This window comes from Saccopteryx leptura, chromosome 2, assembly GCF_036850995.1.
Source record: "Saccopteryx leptura isolate mSacLep1 chromosome 2, mSacLep1_pri_phased_curated, whole genome shotgun sequence".
NCBI lineage: Eukaryota > Metazoa > Chordata > Mammalia > Chiroptera > Emballonuridae > Saccopteryx > Saccopteryx leptura.
Window position 1 is genome coordinate 112832502 of NC_089504.1, and position 24386 is coordinate 112856887.

At 40.7% G+C, this 24386-nt stretch overlaps 1 protein-coding gene across 2 annotated transcripts in view; it reads right to left on the reverse strand.

The window, feature by feature from the left end:
* The window catches only part of PTPRB (protein tyrosine phosphatase receptor type B), a 118764-nt gene that overhangs the window by 89903 nt on the left and 4475 nt on the right, over positions 1–24386 (reverse strand). Inside the window, exons 3-4 of one of the 2 annotated variants that reach the window (XM_066368557.1) lie at positions 19928–20184; positions 1955–2228 (exon numbers count right to left, since the gene is read on the reverse strand). In XM_066368557.1, coding sequence (XP_066224654.1) covers positions 1955–2228; positions 19928–20184 — 531 coding nt within the window. Of the gene's footprint in view, positions 1–1954; positions 2229–2630; positions 3241–19927; positions 20185–24386 lie in introns of those variants that run through there. The other variant, XM_066368558.1, reaches the window with a different exon arrangement.

A 24386-nucleotide genomic window follows, 5' to 3' on the forward strand; every position in this document is an offset into this window, starting at 1 on the left:
AATACAGAAAGCATGAATGACAAAAAAATATGAACAATCAACCAAAAAAATCCTCCCTGAAATATTTCTTAAAATCTTAAATCTAAGAAATATTTACTTAAATAAAATTATTTTTTAAATGTAAAGAATCTCGAGAAGAATTATGTCATCATATAAAAAAGTGTGAAAAAAATTATCATTATACAAACACCACCTGCAAGTGCCATGCTTCACATTTATCCTGGAGCTCATAAAATCTGTGCTATGAAGTATATGTGTGCTCCTATAAAAGCAACCCCTTAAGAAAACCGATGAGAACCTGAATTCCAGCACACTGTGAATACTGATGGAGTCTTTTTGTTTGTTTTTTAACTCACCATAGTTAATAAAATGCAAATATTTCTTACATTTTACAAATGTCTCTGGACTTAAAACATCTATAAGCATAATTAACTCAAAGGGCATTCTAAGTACTAACACCACACCAAGTCCTTTCCTTTAACTTTTTCCCCCCAAAAGTAAAATCTCTGTGTTACAAGACTATATTTGGGCTGATGAATATCTTGATTCTTTCTCCTATAAGCTTCTGAAGGCTCTCCTCCATTCACGACAGTCACCTTATCACATGTAATGAACACATCCAGGAGTTCTGTCAAACATTTCACAGTATTAGCAATCTGAGTATTCACAAAACTATGCTCACATACTAAGAAACCAACCACTTTATGACTAAAAGCCCAGCCTGCTTAAACTTCTGTAAAATGTTCTAATAATGTGGTTGGTTTCAGTCCTCTTCGATTCCATATAAAAACACAACTAAATGTCTAACAAGTGGTGTCTCTTTTCAATTTAAGTTCTTACAAATCTCAGAAATCATCTAGAAATTTCATCTGGAGTATGTCAAGTGATGTAACTGAGCACTCTTAATTTTATTTTCTTTGAAAATGAGAAGAGAATTAATATTTGACTGACTACACGAACCCAGTTCCGTTTCCTGATCCTGAGAATGGAAAGTTCTCGCACCTCTTTCAAGAACCAAAGCTGAAGAAGTGATCTTTGTTCAGCCTGCATATGAAAGAAATCTAAGGACAACACATTTCTAAATTTAACTTCAGGGATCTTTTTCAGTTAAATTGACTTTCTAGATGAAAGTAAGTAAGGCATCACTATCGCAACAAATAGAGATAATGCCAAAAGGAAGACTAATGAAGTCATAAAACATCAAAGTCTTTAGAGAATTTAGAACACATCTGGGGGTGGCATGGGGATTAACATGCATGAGAGCACCCACCTAAGTTGTTGGCACTTGGTAAGAACTTGGACCTAAATGACCAAGTCTACCACTCTTATTTTATAGACAAGAAAACTGAGACAGGAAAGACAAACTTAGCACACATGTATGCATGGAAGAGTTTACCAAAAGTGTAAAGAAAACCCAGAGTAACCAAAGGACGTTCTTTGACACTATACTGTTTTAGTTACTAACATAATATAAAAATAATTTTTATATCCTCATTTCGAGGGACTTTTCCAATTTTCTCCTATGAATGGCTCTATTCTATTCCTGAAGATTTTATATCCTGGTTCCAAAAATAAAACTAAGTTGAGGAAAGGCATATCCCTAATCATTGCACTTCCATTATTTGTTCTAAAAACATTGACTTAAAATTATTCCAGGGCTTGACAATTTAATGCGATGGAAGCTCAAACCACATCACTTTAACAAACTCCCTCCACAGCCACGGCGTCTCTCTGCTGCATTCCCCCTTGAAGCGGGTAGTCCGCTGTTTTCAGCACTAACAAAGTCTGAAAGTCAACCAAGCTGCTTCTGGCCAGATCTGAGGATATTTGTCTTCGCAGGTATTGTTACCTTTATTTTTTGTCTGCCTGGAACTCAAATGAAACAGCAGCTTTGATAAGGCAGGGCTCAGCCAGGAGTGGCCTGGCCGTACAACAGCACCTGTCGCCCCTTTACCTGTTTGCAAGATCACAGTTCTCTCTTCTCCATCCAGAGACACAATCCTGAAGTTATAGATGGTTCCCGCTTGTAAATCCTTGGGGTTACATTCATAAGTGGTGTTGTCTATCCTCATGGGCTGGCACTTCGTGAACCCTGATGTGTCACTGCTATAGATGAAGCTAAAGTTACAGGGCGGCCCCAAAGTTCTCCACTGGAGAGATGCAGACCGGCTGGAGACCCTGGACTCAGTCACGGTGAAGTTACATCTCACTGGCTCCCCTAGTCCAGTCTGCAAACGAAGCAGAAGCAACAGCTGAAGCCCGAAGTCTGGGTCGAGCAGGGACAGTTCCCCAGCAAGCTCCCCAACCCGCCTCCACTCAGCTCTCTTCCCCAGCCTCAGGCCATCCCTCTGCCCAACCTGCGGAGAAAAGGCCCGTGAGGGAGGTGGATGGCAACATTCTCTCCAGCTGCTCTTTCCCCAGAGCATCAAAAGAGAAAATATGGCTTTTTTTTTGCCTTTGACAGTCTGGCTGGGGGCTCAGAAGAGAATCTTTTTTACCAAGGGAAAGGAGGAAGTTCGGCCACCTTCCTCTCTAAAACACAACCTAGGAGACCAGAAGGTGGAGCAGGAATGGGGGTGGTGGCGGGGATAGGGTGCTCCGGCGCCCCGACCTCTCCTCGGTCCACTCACCTGCAGCAGGTTCAGCGCGATCAACAAGGCCCACCAGGCTCCATAGCTCAGCATCGCGATCAGTGCTTCCCACCGCGACGCCGCCTCGGGGCCGGGACTCCGCGTGGCCCCGACGGCCGGGTGGGGGGGCCACTTGTTGCGCGCGCTTAGCGCGCACCGCGGGCGCAGCAGAGCGCTTCCCTCGGGGCTGGCGACGCGCAGGGGCCGCCGCGGCCACCGCTGCTGCTCCTGCTGCTGCTGCTGCCGCCGCCCCGGGCGGGCTGCGGACGCGAGAGGCGGTGGGGGCTGGCAGCGCGCCGCCCTTCCCACGCTGCCATTCTGACCCGCGCTGCCTCGCCCCGCGCCCCGTCCGCGGACTTCCGCAATCAAAAGGCAATTTCCTCGTCTCCCGGCAAAGGAACAATGCGCCGGCGAGGGAGGGAGCCTAGCGGAGCCCACGCCCGGGGCTGCCAAGGGGGCCCGAGGCTGCCTGCCCGCCCCTCCCCGGCCGGGGGTCCCGTCTGGGTCCCAAGAGCTCTGCTTCCTCCTTCTTCTTTCCTCCCCTTGACTTTCACTTTTCCCCACTCTGTGGTCCTCCACCCCGCCACCTTCGCCACAATCAGAACCTGCTCCCTCTCACTTTCCAGCCCGACCCCTGCCCCTTCCTCCCTCCACACCCAGCGCCTCCCCCTCCCTGTCTTCCTTCCTATCTTCCTCAGCTGCTTTCTCCAGGGCCTCTTTTCCAGGATTAAACTTGACCACAGCAGATTTCCCTGGGTCGTTTACACTCTTTCCTGAAGCCTTTTATTAGAGTGCTTTTGCCCTTCTCACCTCAAAGCATTCATTTATCCCAATGCGCATCCTCCAGACACCAGCACGAGAAAAAGACCCCTAAAGGACCTTGCTGATTCTCAGCTTGACCTTTTTTTTTTTTTTCTGCCGTTCACTTTCCCCTTTCTCTTGTGTAGAGGTCTGTGTCCTCCTGAAGTCTTATAACTGGTGCTAACCAATAACAAACATTATCACCGCCAATAGTTAAAGCCATCCAAGGAGTTAAAGCCACATCCATAATTGTCCAAGGAATATAAGAAAGAAATTTAAACTCTAACTTATGGAAGATACTATGGATGGCTCAGCTTTCCCCACATATTACAAAAAAATGGCAGTTTTCAGGACTAACTTTTTGTTAGACTGCCTCAGTCTCTAAATGGTCATGTCTCTGAAAATGGATTTTAAAACAGTTCCCAAGACCAAAGAACAAAAATGTTTAATTGCATGATTAATTAACAGGTGATAACAGCATCATATTACAATGAACTTCTATAACGTTTGATTGTTTTGGGGGGGGGGGGGGGTGCCATCCCTGTCAACTGCCCAAAGAGATGAGATTCCACATATAATTTTCAAACCAGAATACTTAGAGCTAAATCAATGAAAAAGATGACATATTCCCTTCTTTTCAAATAGATTATATATACACAAAGCTATATTATTGGCTACTGTATTTATTGTTATCTACTTTGAGGAAAAGCAGTAAAAAGGGAGAAAGTAAAAATTACTTTAATTCTTTTAAGAAACATTTTTTAAAATCCCTTAATGAAAAATGAAATTTTTACTCCTTCAGAGATTCTGTGGGCATTCCTTCTGCAGCCAGACCAGAGATTGCAAATCTCTTCAAGTTAGCAAACACTCAAAGGAGGTCAAACTTAAAACATATCTGTATTTCTGGAAAACTGAATCTTTCTTATTTTGCTGTTCAGGTCACTTGTCTTTAAAAAGAGCTTTTGCCTTCCATATTTTGCCCCCCAAGTTCAATGGCTTTCACAGCCTAGCATGCCTTTCTGCACCATCGGAAATAGCCCTTCTTTTCTCCTTCAGAAACTTTGAGCCTACAGACTGTCCTCAGACTTTACAGGGGTCTTTTTTTTTTTCTTTTCTTTTCAACATCACTTTTTCCTTTTCTTTTTCCTGTATTCAGAAGACAATGAGGTTTCCATGGCACAACTGAAATAACACCTACTCTAAATCCTTCCCAGAACTATTACATAGAATAAATAAGATCACATTTGTTAAAGCACCTTTGCAAACCGCCCAAGTGTCAGTTTGCCTGGTTACAGACTTCATTGAAATCATTTTGCTCTTTCGAAAATTTCTCCTTCACTGGGTTGCACTTTCTTAACTCTGCCTATCTTTGTCTTTTCCATTGAGGTTTATAAATCTTTCTCATAGATTGCTCCTCAAATTTAAAATCTTCTCACCCAGATATACTAAATACTATTCTATTCTTTGAGAAAATCTTTAATAGATCCTATATTCTCTAAGTTTCCCCAAGAAACTTTATATATATATAAATATATATGATATATCATACATATACACACTATAAGTCAGCAACCAACTGTTCCTTATAAGTTAATTTTAAAATTGTATTTATTTCCAATATACTGTGCAACAACCCTTCTCTGATTTTTCCTTTTCTGCAGGAAAATTCACCAAAAAGGCAATATCTGAAGAGGGCTAATCAAGCAAGCAATGGCAAAGGATCCTTACAACACAGTTGAGATGTTTCTAAGTTCTGTGTTACTAACAGTGAGCTGCTAATTATAAGTCTTGGGAATAGGAATTTGAAAAAGAAAGAATGACTTCTTTATATATAATTATTTTATTTTTGATCTATGAAAGGGAGACACATACATTCACACTCATGTGTTGTCCTTTATCTATTTTAATATCAAGCATATGACAAAGAGCTACACATGAAGGAAAGGGCCAGTGGTCACAGACATTTCTTTTCCAAATGCGTAATTTTTTGTTGTTGTTGTTGAAAATCTTAAGGCTCACACAGAGAGCCCCCAAAGTCAGTGGGTCCTATGTAACCCACAGTAAGTAACATATGAAACAATAGGGAATGTTTCAGTTCAGGATTTTATTGTTACATTTTTCTTTTTAAAAGCATTTGTACTAATATTAAGAATTAGAGACAACATGGGCCTGGGCAGAGCTGTCAGATAGCATCTTTCTCCAAGTCTATTTGAAAGTACTGCACAAAGTGTAAATAAATCAATTCATTTTTTTTCTTTGTTCTCATCTTTGTTTGGAATTCCTCAACTTCTTTTGAACCTGTTTATCCTGTGTAATGACACTGCATTTACTTTAGAAGTTACTGCATTCCAGGAATTTGGGATCAACCACTTTTCAGGGGAAAACCTCCTCTCTTTGCCACTAGGAAACCTTTCCCAGACTGCATGGGAAGAGTGGGGCTGCTTTTGATTAGATATGAGTGAACAAACAGCTGCCTTTTAAACAAACTGTCATAGGAATGAATGAATGATTGTTGTCACTTACATATTCTATAACAATGAACTCATGGGTGAAAGAATGGCTCTTGCCACATTAAGAACATAGATGTCAAGTGATACGACTGGTCATCAGGGGTCTAGGAGCCACACTTTGAGAACTGCTACTTCAGATCAGGGTTTGAGCTAGGTGTAGGTAAGGTCGTGGGGATGAAAGGAGGGCAGAGTGGACTTGTAATGCTGATTGGTTAATACAGACACCTCACACATCATCTAAAAGTTTCTTTATGACCAGGTGTCAGCCCATCTCTTGCCTCTCTCTTGCTTGCTTCCTACGCTTTAGTGGCCTGGGTCTGATCATTCTCTTATTCATTCAGTAAATATTGACTGAGCACCGAATGTGTGCCAGGCTCTGGTTTAGGTTTTGGAGACATCCCCATGGAGCTGACTTTTTCCTGCCCCAGGACCTTTGTGTCTGCTGTTTCATCTTTAACCACTCTTCCCCAGATGCTCTGTTTGGCTATCTTTCTCTGCAACTTTATGTCTCAGCTTAAATACACCCCTAAGGGGCCAGTCCCTTTCTGACCTCACTAGGAGAGTGTCCTTTTATAGTTCTTCATCTCAGCAACCTATAGTTTCATTCAGAACATTCATCACATCTGGTAAAAATCTAGTTATTCACATGTTTATCACTATCTGCCTTCCCAAAGCATAAGAAGAATTCCCTTAAGGTAGAGTCTTTTTTGTGTTGTTCTTCTTGCACAAACCTTGGCATAAAAGTAGAGTTTCAACAAGTATTTGTTGAATGAATGGATGAATAAATGAATGAATCTTTGTAGTTGCTCAGTAGATTTTGTTATGTGAATAGATACTCTAGACAAGTTCTTCTAAATATGTTATCTACAAATTGAAAGGAAGGGAGGGAAAGAGAAGAGGGGGGAAAAAGAGGGAAGGGCAAAGCAATGAAAACACCAGAAGGAAAAAAATGAGGTGGGGAAAGAGCAGAGTGGGAGGGAAGATTAAAGGAGGAAAAGGAGAAAGGGAAGGGAGGACAATGGTTCTCAAAGAGCTGCATCAGCATCCTCTAAGAACTTGCTGGAAATGTCTACTCTAGGGCCCTGCCACAACCTGAGGAATCAGAGGTGCTGAGGTGGACCAAATGATCTGCTTTCTCTTTGTTTGTTTATCTGTTTTTAAAAGCTTCCTGCTCTGGTTGATGTGAAAAACTATTCAAATTCCAAACAAAAGTCTTAGAATGTCAATTCCTCTACCTGAAACCTTGCACCAGGTATAATTTTACATTAAAGAGAGTTAATGATAGCTTATTTTTATTGTTTTCTTTTTAAATTTCACTGAGATCTCTGGTTATAAGAAACTATGTCAGCGATTTAGAAGGTCTTAAACATTTTAGAATGTGTTAAATAAGTACATTGGTGAGGTACCATATCTTTTATGTAATGTGATATATATTTATAATATCTATGCATCTATAAAATTATATAACTCATGTTTATGTTTTATAATGTATATTATTCATATAATATATATTTATGCATATTTTTATATTTGGTACTGCTAAATAAAAATAAACCACATATGCAAAAGGAAAAAGGATCAACATACAGCCAATCTCATATATGTTAGATGACGGGCCAATTCTGATGCCTTTTCTACTGAGTAAGAGGAAGTACTTTTGCTATGAAACTTTCATGTGTGTTTCCCTAGATATTTTTTAAAAGAAGAAGGCCAAGCAATTAGAGATTGTGTCAACTAAAAACCATTACAGGATGACAAATCTTTCTCTAAGTAGAACTGGCTCAATAGTACATTATGGCAAAATTTTAACCTTAAGCAGGTGTCATGCATTTAAAACAAGGTGTATTAAAATGTAAGGTAAGATCATTTTGATAATCAGTTTTTTTTTAAAAGGACTGTGACTGTCCTCTTCTGTTTGGAGATTCCATTTTTTGGATATTTATATTTCAAGGACTCTTTCTAGCTTTCTAGGTCATAATATTCCTGGGCTATAACCTTTGTAGGTCATAGGTTTCCAGGAAATGAAAATAATAAAGGCATTTGTGGGCTAGTTGCAAAGATTAAATGAGAAGGTGCATTTATATGTGTAACACAGTTCCTGGTGAATGGACTAAACAAGTGTTAGACACTATAATTTTTAGTAATAAATAATAGTATATGAACACTAATAAATCACAGATGCTGAGCATCAGTAATGCTAGAGAATGAGAAAGTCCACAAAGGAGAATGTCTTTCTGAGAATATCCAAGTGAAAATAAATTATCATTGCTTTTAATCTCATACCCAGGAGAATCTCTTCAATAGATCTGACATTTAATGGCTGCTCTAACTTTTGGCCATTGCCAAGATTTTTTAAATCCTGGAAGGGACAGGTTGGGAGTACCAGATATATCTGTAATAGCAGGCTTCCACCATCTCTTTCAGGCACATCTCAGAGGTTTCCTGATATGTTTTTCTATATCAATTTTTCAACTTCTTCCCCTCCACCATTTTTTTTAATCTGGAGGAAATGAGCTTTGCATAACTTTGGGTCAGAGGTTTTAATCATATGCAGACACATGACTTAAAACCAGATGTGACTGTAAATTAATCACCTTCTCAAGCCCAAGCATCTCTGCTTCACCTTCATCCCACTTTGCGATCCCTGCTGTCCTACCCTCAGAAATGAGTCTGTGCACAAATACACCAAGTCAAGCCTCGATGCCTTCAGTGGAGCTGTCTAGAGAAGCATGGCTGTTATACATTCGGTTTCAGAAGCTAGATCATGATTTTCACAGATATTCAAACCTCAAGACAGATAAACAAAACATAGCTAATACTGGCTTTAATGAAAAGGAAAACAAAAACAAACAAAAAATGATCACCTTTTCATCTTCTTTAGAAAGTGATGATTGGAGCCTGACCAGGCGGTAGCACAGTAGATATAGCACTGACCTGGGATGCTGAGGACTCAGGATTGAAACCCTGAGGTCGCCAGCTTGAGCGTGGGATCATAGACATGACCCTGTGGTCACTGACTTGAGCCCAAAGGTCGCTGGCTTGTAGCCCAACATTGCTGGCTTGAGCAAAAGGGTCACTGGCTCAGCTGGAGCCCCCAGTCAAGGCACATATGAGAAAGCAATCAATGAACAACTAAGGTGCCGCTACTATCAGTTAATGCTTCTCATCCCTCTCACTTCCTGTCTGTCTGCTGTCGGCTCCCTCCATCTTACAAACAAACAAAAAAGAAAGTGATGATTGGAGGATAAAAATTCTGTCTTCGTTTCTTCTGTGTATTGTGTTTGCTAGAACATTATTTCCCTGAACTCTCTGGAGGTCGCAAACAGGACTATTTGGCCAACACAGGTGACTTTCCTTGGTTTTATAATGTGATCTTAACATTGTTTTACAAAATCGGAATAAATAGATAATGTTGAGAAAAATTAATTTTACATGTATAAAACATCTGGATTTTGCTTTTTTAAAAAAATCAAAAGGTGGAGGAGGACTGTCTGGCCCATGCTCTGCCTGCCTCTTTTACATACCTCCAATCCCACCTCCTCTGAGGACTGATGCAGACGCAGGGCATCAGATAGTCTCCTGAATGTCCCGGACAGTGATCAAAGTGAAAGATCAAAGGATCTTATCATGTTTTTCAGAAATGTAATGATAAAAAACATCAGCGAGATTACAAACCTCTTAAGGGAAGGAATCAGACCTCTTTCTTATCTGTCCCACATCCTTAAATCGATGTTCACTTACAGAGTAAACATTCACAGCCCCACCACTAAACAAGGGCATAGCTGAGTGTTTGTAAATCTGAAATAAAACTGCTCCTCAGCTCTTCCAGTGCAGACCTGGAACCCTTAGCATCACAATCCGAGGACACCTAGCGCCTAAGCCTTTGGCTAAATTGGTGCCGAAGTAGCTCCTGAGTCCAAATGGACAAATCGTGACTACACAAAAGATCTAATCTTCCTCCAATAATCCGGATGTCATCTGATTCAGGCCAACAAGGTTAGCAAAGTACATTCACTCTTCTGGTATCTTCTCCACAGTTCTGCTGTTCTGGGCTGGGAGTACAGCCTTGCAGAAAGAAGAGCAAACACAAATGGTCACAGACACACAGATTAGGGGCAGGCACCCAGTAAAATGACACACAGAGGGTGTGCTTACCGGTCCCGGTCTAATAGAGATTCAAATCTGAAGAATTATGATTAACAAACAGGTGCCCTGTAAAGCCAGTAGCCACGGCCACCATCACAGCCGCCTGGCCCATGCAGGTTCGCATTAGATTCGGACAGATGGTAATGAAACAACGGAGCCAAGAACTGGTGAGCCATTGCCTTTAATCCTAGCTTGCACCTGGCTGGCAAGTAAAAACACACACTGGGCTCCAAAACTGTTGGGCAGATAAAATGTATTATGCTCACTTTGTTAAAGATGGTACTGCCCATGTGAGGCCGTCGCCCAGGTGATATTAATGTGTGTTGAAATCCTTGTAGCCTGGAGCTTGGTTTTGGGATTAAGCCTTTCCCACCCTTTTTGATGTGGGGTGGTACAATCCAATCATGCCTCAGAGAAGTGACTTTGTATTAGAGACTTCCCTATTTTGTATATTGGATTAGAGATTGTGAAGCTACAATATAAAATGGGGGCAGAACAAGAGTTTGTGCTCTTGGTTCCTGGGATGATTAGCATGAGAGAGGAGAGAGCAGAGCAGAGAGCAGAAGGAGGCCACGTGGAGGAGGCCAGGAGAAGCAGCCAAGATGGCGGAGTGCTGAGTGAGATGCCAGTTTGTGCAGTTTGATGCTGGATAAGGAAGGAGATGGGGAACTGAGGAGAATAAGGCTGGTGAGCTAGAAACCTTTGATTCTAGGAAACTCGGATAAGTCAGTAGCTTTGTGAGCACTGAATGTGTTAGGGGTTTTGGAGCCCAGTGTATGTTTTTACTTGCCCGCCGGGTGCAAGCTAGGATTAAAGACTATGGCCCACCAGTTTTTGGCTCCATGGTTTCTTTACCAACTGTCCGAATCCAATGCGAACCTGCATGTGAATGGCCATGATGGCGGCTCCTGGCTTTACAAAAACCCACTCATTCAGTGCTCACAAAGCTACTGACTTATCCAAGTTTCTTAGAATCAAAGGTTTCTAGCTCACTAGCCTTATTCACTTCTATTCCCCATCTCCTTCTCTCTGCACAAACTGGCTTCTCCTTTAGCACTCTGCCATCTTGGCTGTCTCTCCTCTCCTCCATGTGGCCTTTCTCTGCTCTCTTACAGCATGGGCTCCTCCTAGAATGTAATCACTCTTCTAATGCTAATCTCAGGAGAGAGAGAGAGAGAGAGCACGCGAAAGCTCTAGTCTGCCCTACTTTATAGTGTAGATTCAAAACCTTTAATCCAATATACAAAATATACAAACAAGGAAGTCCCTGATACAAAGTCACTTATCTGAGGCATAATGGGATTCCTCATGAGAGTGCACCACCCTACATCAAAAAGGGTGGGAAAGGCTTAGTCCTAAAACTGAGCCTCAGGATACAAGGATCCTGCCTGCCCACAGCCCACCCCCAACACACATTAATATAATCACACTCATCCCAAGCAAGAAGGGCAACCAATACCATCACCTGGGCGACAGGCTTCCAGTAGGCAGCACCATCTTTAACACAGTGAGCCCAACACTCCCAAATAGAACATTCCCCAGTGGGCATCTCATCTGGATTTAGCCATGGTAATGTTCTGTTGCCAGATCTCCCCAAAGTGTGGGAAGTGTAGAAATGATTTTTACTTCAAAAACAGCTCTTGGAATTCACAGCATTTCCCCCTTCAGTTACCTTTCAGCGTATTTCACAGTAATTGGTTTTGAAAGCTGTGTTCTGTGAGTGGAAGGCGCGAGGCAGCCCCTGTGTACCTGGGGTAAATTACACAGATTTCAAGGGCTGCTTGTCTCTTCCAGAGTTTCTTTATCTTCTCTTTGTATTTATCAGCTGGCTCATCCACCAGCGCTGACCTTTGGCTTTTCCTGCAACTTCCTCATTTCTCTCTCAGTGCTCATCCTCCTCCTGCCCCACCTTCTCTCCCCTGGCCCTTGAAGAAGACAGACAGGTCTTAGTCCGGGCCACTGGTCTGTCTCTAATATAGTAGTAACATCCCTTGACTCCCACCCTTGTAAAACTCTTCAGCAAACTTACCCTTTTTATTTAAAAAATTTCTTTGATTTTTGAAATAATTTCAAACTTATAGATAAGTTAAAGAATTAACTTATCTACATACCCTTATCCAGATCCTCTAGCTTTTTCTTTAATGTTCTGCCTCATTTGCTCTGTCATTCTCTCTCTCTCTCTCCATATGTGCTGTTACCTGGACCAGTTCAGAGTTGGCTGCACATATCCCGAATTAAACATGTCATCTCAGAAAGTATAATTAAATGCAGGCAATTGAAAGTTGATATAATGCTTTCATCCACAATCCATACTTCAATTTTGTCAAACATTACAATGAAGCCCTTTCTGCCTTTTTTTGTTTGTTTCTGTAATGAGGCTCCAGCTCAGGATTCTGTGCTGCATTGAGTTATCAGGTCTCTAACTCTCCTTTAATCTTTTTAAATGATCTTTATGACATTGAGCTTTATTTATTTATTCATTTTTAAAGATTTTATTTATTGATTTTAGAGAGAGGAGAGAGAGAGAGAGAGGGAGAGAGAGAGAGAGAGAAGGTGGGTAGGGGGAGCAGGAAGCATTAACTCATTGTAGTTGCTTCGTGTATGTGACTTGACCCGGCAAGCCCAGGTTTTGAACCCGTGACTTCAACATTCCAGGTCAATGCTTTATCCACTGCAGCATCACAGGTGACCTCATTTTAATGATATAGGTTGGTTATTTCTATAGTTTTCCCCTCCATTTCCATGTGTCCAGCATTTCCTTGTGACTAGATTCGGGTTACACATCTTCGGCAGGGCTTCATTTCTTGTCTTGCATTCAATGTTGTTCCTTACAAGCTGGCTATTAAATTATACTCTCTGCTGGATCTCAGATTTAGTTGGGCATTCCAATCCAAGGGAAAATTTTTGCATTCTGGTGTTGAGGTCCTACCTCAGTAAATTCTGGTTCAAGAGGTCTGAGGCAGAAAGTTAGAATCTGTATCTTTAAAAAGCTTCCCAGATGATTCTGAAGTGCAAGGCCAGGGCTGGGAGCCGCAGACTTCCTCTCTCAATTAGCACGTCCTCCTTTCTCCTTTGATCTCATCTTCCCTTTCCTCTGCCAGTCTTTCTGCCCAGTGTATTAACCTCGTCTGCCCAAGGAAACTAGTGTGCCAGAGAACTGGGGGCGCGTCCAAGAGCCCATTTCAATGCCCACATTCTGTTTCATGGGTGCATTTCATGTGCACACTATTTATATTGTGACAAAATAGGAACACAGTCTTTTTTTTGTGCACAAAATGGAAAGTAGTGCAAATCACTTATAATTAAAATAAAATTAAAGAAAATTAAAATCCTTGAAATTTTTAAGCTGGAGAGGGCCAAGTGAATTGTTAACCACATTAGCTTGGCAAACCAAGAAAAATACAGCCCTCTCCCCAAATTAGGCTTGAATGAGGCTAATTATAAGTTAGAATCCCCAGGAACACATCCCTCCCATAGTATACTACTCCCTCGCATGGCCTCTTTGCTCTCAGAATCAGTTATGGTTTATTCCATCCACATTAGCAGTCCTTGTTCATGAGGAATGCTTAGGGGCTCTCCCCCCTACAGCTTTGCACTTCTTCTCTGTGTTTGCCTCAGGAAAGGGGAATATTGTCCCATCTTCAGTCAGGCCACAGGACAGAGGTGGCAGTGGGGAGACCCTCTTCTATAATTTAAATAACACAATAAAGGAGGTTACCCCAACCTTAAGGGTGGGGCGAGGTGAAGATTTTCTGCATTTGCCCTGTCACTTTTTTGGAGGCTTCCTTTGAAGGCCAAATGGAAGGAAGCGCAGGACTGTGAAACCGGGACCAGCACCACAATGGCTATTCATGAACTGAGGAAACACAATCCCTCTCCCAGGCCAGGGCCTGGCGGGAGAGGGGGCGGGGAGAGAGGGGTGCGCCTTCAGACAAGATTTAGGGATGTCGAACAGAATTAGAGCCAGCCAGGAACATTTTTAATGCACGTTCAGCATTTTATCGCTCTCTGAGCATTTTCACAAAACAGTATAACTCGTCTGGTTCTTACAACCACCCATTGAAGTTGGCAGGGTAGAAATGACAGAGCGAAAAAAAAAATTAGTATTAATCACCGACTTGTCCTCTATGGGCAATGTACTAAGTGCTTTGTTTAATCAGATTTAATCCTCACAACCATCTTATGAAACAGACAGGGCACCCTTAATTATTCTTATTTAAAAGAGGAAGCAAGTAGGACCTGAGTTGAGTCTCTAGGAGACAGCACCATTGGGATTTCATCCCTGTTCTCTGACAACTGGGCAACTGGAGTCCTAGCTCTTTACCTCCTCCATGGTCACGTGGCTGAGAGCACATCCACACTGGCGGCTGCTCCAGTTCTGAAACTAAAGTGAAGTCCAGTGCTCATCCTTCCCTGGTTTAGAAGCCACTTCTCCATGTTTATTTTATTTTAATTTAATTTAATTTTATTTTATTTTTCTGAAGTGAGAAGTGGGGAGGCAGAGAGACAGACTCCTGCATGTACCCAACCGGGATCCACTGGCATGCCCACGAGGGGGTGATGCTCTGCCCATCTGGGGTGCTGCTCCATTGTAACTGGAGCCATTCTAGTGTCTGAGGCAGAGGCCATGGAGTCATCCTCAGTGCCTGGGCCATCTTTGCTCCAATGGAGCCTTGGTTGTGGGAGGGAAAGAGAGAGACAGAGAGGAAGGAGAGGGGGAGGGGTGGGAAGCAGATGGGCATTTCTCCAGTGTGCCCTGGCCGGGAATCGAATTTGGGACTTCCACATGCCAGGCTAACATTCTACTGCTGAGCTAGCCAGCCAGGGCCCATGTTTATTATTATTGGTTTTTTAAGTGAGAGGCGGGGAGGCAGAGACAGAGGCATGCACCCAACTGGGATCCACCTGACAAGCTCCCTACCAGGTGATGTTCTGCCTGTCTGGGGCCCCTGTTCCATTGCTTGGTAACTGAGCTATTTTTGCTCCTGAAGTGAGGCTATGAAGCCATCTTCAGTGCCTGGGGCCAATTTTGCTAGGACCATTCCAGCCATGGCTGTGGGAGGGAAAAAGGTTGGGGGAGGGGTAGAGAAGCAGATGAGCACTTCTCCTGTGTGCCCTGACTGGGAATCAAACCTGGGACTTCCATACACCGGAGATACTCTACTGCTGAGCCAACCGGCCAAGGCCCACTTCTCCACATTTAACTCTTTCTCCTATGCCCATCACAAACATGCTCCAACAGGTAGACTTTCTGGCCTATCTTCACCTTGCCCATAGGGAATGGCTGGTCTATGCAGGGCACATTCTGACACCTACACTTGGCCTCATCTGCAGCAGGGCCTGTGTCCAAGGACGTGGTGTATTTTCATTTAGGTGCTTACAAGATGCCTGGTGGAGGGTGTAACTGGGTGCTGAAATCCAGTCCATGTTCCATTACCAAGACTTGTGCATTGTGGTAGAACTGTGTGCCTAGAAACACCTTTTTAAAATTAACACTAAGACCCTGCAGTCTAGCAACAGTTCTCTATCTTTCAAGTTTCCACTTATTCAACATGGGCCCCATCCCTTAAAGAATGTACACTGTAGAAAGTAACCACAAGAGGCTGTAATTAAATAACTTAATTTCTCCTACATGATTTTTCAGATTTTATAGCACTACTCTCATTAACCTCTCATCACCTCATAACATCAATGGTGGGAAACTAAGGCATTTAGAAGTCCCTGGGTTGAGAACCAAATTCATTATGATCAGTGGTTCTCAAAATTTAAAGTGTGACACTGTGACTTGGAGGGCTAGTTACAACATGGGTTGCTGAGCCCTCTGTCCAGCATTTCTGATTTAGTAGGTCTAAGGTAGGGCCCAAAGGTCACATTTTAAACATGTTCTGGGTCTGGCATTCATACTTTGAGAACCACTGATTTAGATACTGCCTGACTCATACTATAGACAAGCTTCTTTTTCCACCAACTTTATCCATGTAAAGACATACACAGCCACATTATACTATTATGATGGTAACAACAATAAGAACAGGCACTACAGTAGGCACATGATCTGCGTTAAGTCATGTCCAGAGTGAGAGAGTGAAGAGAGAGAGGAGAGAAGAGAGAAGGGAGAGAGAAGAGAACAAAGATTTTTGAAGCCAAGTATTGGTTGGCCCAAGTCCACAAACTTCCAAAGAGAGACCCCTAACACTGGCAGGTAAAGATGTGAAGAAAGAGGTTCAAGAAAAAGGTAGGGAAAATTCTATAAGAAGAGTCAACCTAGGAAAACTTTGCAGTAGCATTAATGAGTGATTGCTGGGTTTCATATTTTGTTCTCCTTGGCACTTACCTTCATTGACAGGAGCTTTATATATATATAAGAGACTCTGACTAGCTGTACAGGTGTATATGTGTGTGTGTGTGTGTGTGTGTGTGTGTGTGTTCATGCATGTACTCTTCTTCTTGGTCTGCCATTCTCTACTCATCCAACTTTGGGCAAGTTCTTAATCTCTTTAAATTTAAGGTAGTTATCTGTGAAATACGCTAATATCAATACTATACATATTAACAACAATATCACAATGGTAGGTTGTTTAATGCTCATAAATTGCTACCACCCTACAGCTATGTCCCTTAGCCATGTGACTTCACAGCTCTTTCTAACAAGAGGTGGAGTCCTTGCCTTCCTCATGGGCCAACTCTTCTAAGCCAATCCCAAACCCTCACATACCAGGTGCTATCTGATAAAGAAAATATCTGGCAAAGAGATTTTTTTACACAATTCTAACCAGTTAAGTCAAATGATTTTATTTCTCTTTTATACCCCTCTGAGTGTTGAGGTAGAGTACTTTCCAAAATTACTTTTGAGCCCTGGACAGGTAGCTCACTTGGTTGGAGCATTGTCTCGAAACACCAAGGTTGTGGGTTGGATCCCCAGGCAGGGCACATACAAGAATCACCCAGTAAACACATAAGGAACAACAAATCGATGTTTCTGTTTCTTTCTCTAAAAATCAATCAATAGATAAAAGTTTAAAATAAAAAAAGAGAAGAGATTGGGGCAGAAAATTTTAATAAAAAAATTACTTTCACAGAACAGACATTTTATGTTCAAGTGACTCACTTTTCAAAGTTTCTGTTACTTTCGAAGGACAGGCTTTTTACCTCCCAAGTGAGTCACTTTTCAAAGTGTCCAACTACAGCTGTTCATAAATGACTGCTATAAAGTCATTGCTTCCGCTAAATCAAATAATGACCTGGCTTGGATGCCGTGGCTGAGGTATGAGAGTCATGAAAAATGGCAGTTTTAGGATCTGCCTTTGGAAGGAGCATGGCTCCTACAGTCAGCTTCCCAGGACAGAGCTCGGATTTAGCCTGAGCTAAAGAAAAATGGGAACATGCGTGGTCCTTCCGGTGTCCCGTCTGAAAGGTCATAAGCATTGCTGTGGATTTCACTGTAGAGAAAGGCTAAGAAAACAAAACGGCCACAGTGTTATTGGCCATGACCTGAACTTTCACACCCAGGTCTGGAACTCGATCCCCTGAGCTCTGTGACCCAGTATACCCACTGGGCCTCCCTGGTATACCCACAACCAAGCTCTAGAGCTGGGTGTCCGGGGCTCATCCCAGGAGAGCCTGGCCACCTCTGGGACCTGTATTTGTCTTACGATGGCCAAACCTGAACAAAAGTAGGAAAAAGAAATATTTTTTCCCCTCTAAAAGACAACTATTCAGTGATCAGGCAGATATGTTGCTATGATAGTTTTTATTCAGCATGTTTCTTATTTGATGCACTTAGATATATATGTTATATATATACATCAGTATAGTAAAAGGTGTACATATATTCAAGTTCAGCAGTAAGTGAATGCTCTTCTAAACTGATGTTAGAGCGCAATTTTGGCTGAGGCACATTTAGCCACAATAACAAGGTGCTCCACCAAGAGGCATTCTATTTCAGAAGTAGGTGGTGAGTCTCACTGACCTCAGTGGTTGAAAGCGCTCAAGATTTGGAGGTTGAGGGAGAGCACAGTGTCAGTTCATGATGGCATTCGTAAGTACCCACTCTCCTTCTTTCATTTCCTGTCTTCCTTCCCCACTTTACCAGCCCAGACAGATCTGAGACCATAATGCTCAAACTAGGAGAGGCGGGTAAACACCTGGGTGGGAAGTGAGAGAATTTGGACATGCTCCCTTTTCCTGCTTCAAGTTAAAACTGATAATAGATGATGAGAGAGATGTATTTGAATTGAACAGAGTTTGGTTTATTTCCTGAAATGGATATTTTGTTAGTGGATTGAGAGTGAGTTTTGAATTTTAAAGTACAAATATTGATCGAGTTACAACCTATGCAACTTACGACTATTCGACTTTACGACCACAATCACTAACCACGACTGCTCTGCGTCTGGCAGCGCAAGCGTTGCCCAGCTGGGAGTACAACAGTGAGGACCAGCTTCTAGCAGCACTACCATCTCCACGTGCACCATTTCAACTGTTATCCCAGACTCAGTACAGCAATTTGTGTTTTGTGTCTTGGATATTTTTCATCAAACTCCTCCCAAGATGTCTACCAAGAGGAAATTGTCTTTGCAAATATTAAACCAGTTGTACTGGTAATGCAGTGTTTTACTTAAACCTGATGAATGTAAAAATAAGAAACAAAATGGTGTAGAGATGATACAAATGGCATAAATTGAACAAAGAAAATTATAATATATATAACAATAATGGAAGAAAATTATGATAAAATATGACTTAAAGATTTTTATAACATCATTTCACAGTCCTGTACATATAGCCTACTCAACTTAAGACCAAATCGTGTTACGACTGGTCTGTCGGAACCAATCGTGGTCGTAAGTCGAGCACTAGCTATAATGTAAAAAGTGTCCAGAAAAGTCATGAGGACTTCCTACTTTCTATTTAGAAGCCAGGGAAGAGCTAGGTCACAGGGAAGATGTATAGCAAAGGAAAGTGGACATAAATAGGAAGCCCCAAGAATTGTTCAAAGGACTGGCTATATTTGGCTGTATTTGTTTTGTGATCAATAATGAAGTATCAGCTTGCTACCTGGGAACAATACTCAGTATTAAATTCTGCACAAAGCAAAAGAAACCAGAGCACTAAAATGAATAAATTATAGGCAGAGTGTGGGGCTTTTGTTTTCTTTAAATTATTTGGGTTGCTTATTAGAAAACAACTAGGCACTGTCAATGGAACATTAGCTTGTTTGATTCACTTTAATTACACTGTTATTACCTAAAGTGAAGGTCTAAAACCCCAAGTGGAAAACAAAACGGAAAGGATGAATGCTTATAACAGAAGCACTGTGCCAGCAGTCTCTGCGACTGTGTCATCACTGCCCCTTAGTCACTGACTGAGCTGTCCTCCTATAGAGGCTGATGTGGAATTGGTATGAGATTTAGCTCACCTTGACCACATTCACAAATGAATAATAGTGTTTCCTAAACCTTCCATTGCTTTATGGCTCCTTCTCTTCCCTTCTGAGCATACAAGGTTGTGACTTAAATAAATGCAGGGGGACCTACAAGGCACTGATTTCAATTTCTATTTCCTGGCTTTAGGTTACGCATCAGACTAGAAACCCTGACTTTGGTTCAGAAACACGACCAACCTACCGGAGTGCAGTTCTGACACGGCAGCCTAATTATGTTCATGTTAAAAAGATAAAGAATTTTTCGTTTCCGTTGTAAAGATTTTCTCCTGACACAAAATGCATTTACGTACAATTAGCACCTAGGACACGGCTTACCGATCACCCGCCTGCATAGCGGCATTCCCAGCTAAGCTAGTCTTTTCAAGCGATGGACTCCACACCCCTTGTCCTCTTACCTCCTCAGTGGTGCTGGGGAAGGGCCCGGTCGTCCAAGGAAGCCACGATGTCTCTGTGCTGCTAGTCATCTGCAGACTGGGGTGCGGCCTCTGGCTACTGCTTTGGCTGCAGTTCTCGGGAGCACTTCTGATGAAGGCCTCAGTGGCATTGCTGGTGAGGCGCTCCGGGCTAGATGGAACGGCATTAAGGGCTGTGGGGGTTTGGGGTGGAGCCGTGTTCCTAATGCTCCTTACTGAAACTTCTGCTCCCAGGCCAGCTGAAGTGAAGAAAGGACAGTTGCTAAAATTACCCTCGTATTTTATGGGCTCTTCACCTGAAAGTGCTTTTACTTAGAAAAAGAAGACCTCTCTAACGATGGACATGTGGATATGCTCTAGTTATATAAAAACTCAGATACATAGAGTGTCACAAAGCTCATTTGCCCGGTTCAGTTCACCCATCCTTTATCCATCCATCAAAAACATCCCAGCTCTGTGTGGAAGACAGACTTAAATTTCCGCCATGAACATATAGGTTTCACTGACTTGGTTTCATGAATCTCTAAAAACTTCATGAAAAATTCTGAATATATGTACATACGTACTTTTTGTCTATGGGGAACTTTCGCAATTTCTCAAGGGGGTCATTTAAACAAAATACGAGAGTGAGAATCACTGTTAATGACTTGCCTAACTTTGCTTTGAAGAGTAATGGTTTCTTAGAAAATAATGACATTTCTTTAACTATAGTGCAAATTGTTTCTAATCTTAATTGTGTAAGTACCAAATCATGAGACAGTTCTATTTTCTAAGTTACTTGCCTTTGGGAGAACGGTTAATTTAAAACTGAGGAGCTGGTGGAATTAATTTACAGCTTGGCTTTGCAAAACTGAATTGCCCATACTTGAACATTGGTTTGTGGATTAAGTCTAACCTACCCATAATTTGAAAATGTGCTTCCATCTTACAGGGATCTTGCTAACATGCAAATTCTGATTCAATAGAGATGGTCAGTTTTAGCTTTTCTAACAAGCTCTCAGCACCTGATACTGGTGCTAAGGTTGATGGTCTTTGGACCACTCTGTAGCAGAACTCCTGAGAGTGGGTGTATAATGTGAAGCATTGGAAAAGTCTGTAAATTATGGGCTGACATGGTATGTTAAAATGCTTCCATCAGCTCCATCATGAATCACAGATTTCTGAGATATAAAAATCCACAAAATTTTGCCCAGTTAGATCATCATAATTTGAAGAATTTTGGTTGAAAGACAGGCAGTAGAAAGATGATCTTCACTACTTTTTTACTGGTTCCTTCAAGCAACTATTTATTAAGCAACTACTATGTGTTAAGTGGCTGTCTCCTGAAGATGCTACTAATCATGCATTTCCCCTGTTCTGGTCCACCTTACTGACCCCTCTTTTAAACTTCATTCATTTCAATTCTAATTTAAGCTAATGTATTAATATTTCATATGATAATATATATATAAAGAAGAGGGGGATAAGGTATAAAAAGGGAATGAAAGTAGAAGTGGTAATTTTAAAATTTAGCAAGGTATAAATAGCAGTGCTCTGAAAAGTTAATATCATAAAATAATCATGGCTGTTAAACTTTCTTTCTTTGAGAAGTGGAAGGTTGTATAAATTAACCTGTATGAAGGGTTTGGTAGATTTAGCAAATAAAAACACATGTTTTTTTGTTTGTGTGTTTGTTTTGTTTTGTTTTTGAATGAGAGGTGGAGAGATAGACAGACTCCTGCATGCACTCTGACCAGGATCCACCTGGCAACACCCGTCTGGGACCAATGTTTTCCCCTCTGGGGCCAGGCTCACAACTGAGCTATTTTTAGCACCTGAAGTGGAAACTCCTGGAGCCATCTTCACTGCTTGGGGCCAATGTACTTGAATCAATTGGGCCATGGCTCTGGGAAAGGAAGAGAGAGAGAAGGTGGAAGGGGAAGGGTAGGGAAGTGCATGGTCGCTTCTCCTGTGTGCCCTGATTGGGGATAGAAACACTCATGCTTTTTTTTAAATCATGTGTTAAACTGTTAAATTAGAGTCTTAAACAACCAACAATTCAGTATATTTAATATATCTCAAATACATATTACAAAAGTTATATTATATATATTGTATATTAGAAATATAATTATACTAAAAATGATTTGCCATTTATCTGAAATTTAAATATAACTGGGTGTTGTGTGGTTATGTCAACTCTACTGCACATCTACTAGATCTAGGCTTTGATAGAGTTCTGGACATTGCACTTAGTTTCTTTTTGTTTTTATCTCTCAAAATCCTGTGCCACTCACACTGTTATTGTGCTTGGGTGAGCCACTGAACATAGACCAAGAGATTTATTTATCCCTGGCGTGTTTTCTGCATGACAAATCCAACTGTAATGCCAAGAAGATCTCCAACTCCATGAAGCAGTCTTAATCCTGTAGTCTTAATTGAGTTAAGTGATTGCATGTCCTCTTAAGTAGACATTTGTCTATTGCTGGGATATAAAAAGTTCTAAATGTAGAGATTAGAATTTTGGTCATTTTGAGCTTTGTCTGATACTGATTTTCGGAGTTGATTGCCACCTATGACAATTTTAGCTTTCAGACCTTAAAAAAAAAATTTAATGATGGGGTAAGGATAAAAACAAGCTTCCAAATACCTAGCATGTAATTATGTGTCTTAGCATGTCAACCTATGCTTAATCTTCCTTGTTAAGGAGCACTTGCTAAGTACTTATCTTAAGAATTTTTCAAAAAATATTGTCAATTTACATAATTCAATGAATAAAACAGGACTTTCCCAAAGTTAGATAAATGATCAAAACATTCTTGAAATTTCTTCTGCAAATAACATAGCTTCTTATTACCATTGCATGTAGCTTTGGAATATCTTACAGAAAATTTTTCAGTCTTCTATAATTCTCTTTAATTAACACTCTAAATTTATTTATAAAACGCCCAAAGCCAAACAAGTCCATTTTCCATTTTAGGCCACCACTTTTCTTCCAAAGAAAGAACCTACAAAATATCCAAGTTAAGTACACCTTCATTTTGTGTCTGTGTTTTTAACTTGAGTTATTTAAGAATCAGGAAAAGAAAAGCTTTAGTCTTAACATTCAGTTTCCCAATTTTGTAAATTTTAAAGCTGTGGTTCACAAACTTTGGTAGGCATCAGAATCACCTGCAGAGCTTGTTAGACTTTGAAGCTTTGCCATCTCTCTTGAAACTGTGATTTCGTAGATTTGGTGTGGGACCCATCACCTACATTTCTAACAAATTTTGTGGTTGATTCTAATAATACATCTAAGTATATGATTTTATTCACATATACAACGTGAGTCAAAATTGAGTTCCAATCATTCCTTATGTGGGTATAAAAATATTATAAAGTCAATGGAAGAAAATAAAATTTATTATTAAAATATATAAAGTAATTAAAAGTTTATCTTTCCATCTCCTGAACTCTTTGTTGAAATGTGTGCTATGAAATTATAAAAATAGTAGATCTTTGGATGTTTGGGCATCTATATATCCTTCTGAAGTTCTTTAAAAAGATAGATACATTTTATAGTTCATAAAAGATCAAGTTGCGTTTTCACAAGTGCAAACAAAAGTTCTTACACAATGGAACAATATGCTGAAGCTATTTTTAAAGAGCTTTATTGTACCATTTCTACCACATTGTTTTCACATTATACACAATTCCTCTTAGAACACGATTCAAGAAGAGGTGGATCATCCTGGGCCAACTGACAAAGTGTTGCATTTAAGTTGCAAATAGCTTGCTTATAAGATGATTTGCAATCACTGTACCATATTAAAACCACATTTTAAATGCATTTAAAAAAAATCAGTGTATATTTCAGTTTATTAATCTATGATTGGCTCAGATTAATCAATAATAGAAATGGAATGTTGTATAATAATAATAAACACAATTTGTTAGTTTCCCTCCTTTAAGTGATACTAATAATTTTCAAGCATGTTGAAAATATGATAACTTGAATAAAACTCATTTTGGAGGTAGAAAATTTTAACTACATTGGTATTTTCTATACTCTAGGAAGATGTCAAATATAATGTGCCTTTTAAAAGTGGAAAAATAATAAGAAAGAAAGATAAACAGATGACATCTTAGGAAAAGGTTTTGTATATGTATGTATATACACACATATTTATATAGGAATAAATTAAATATATAAACAAGATTGGGCTAGAATAAAGATGAAATGAAAGGGAGGGAGACTATAATATAAAATAAGTATTGGAAATGGTAAAAGAATAATTAAAGTTTCAACAAATGTCTTTTACTGACTAACTTAATAAAACAATTCTCATCTTAGGGTTGAATAACTTGCCTATTTGTGCTCTAGATTATAATATTTAGTTATCAACTCTTTAGGGAAGGGCATTTGGAACTATTCATTGCAAACATCTGAATGCAGCTTAATTTTCATCATGGATTCTCTAGA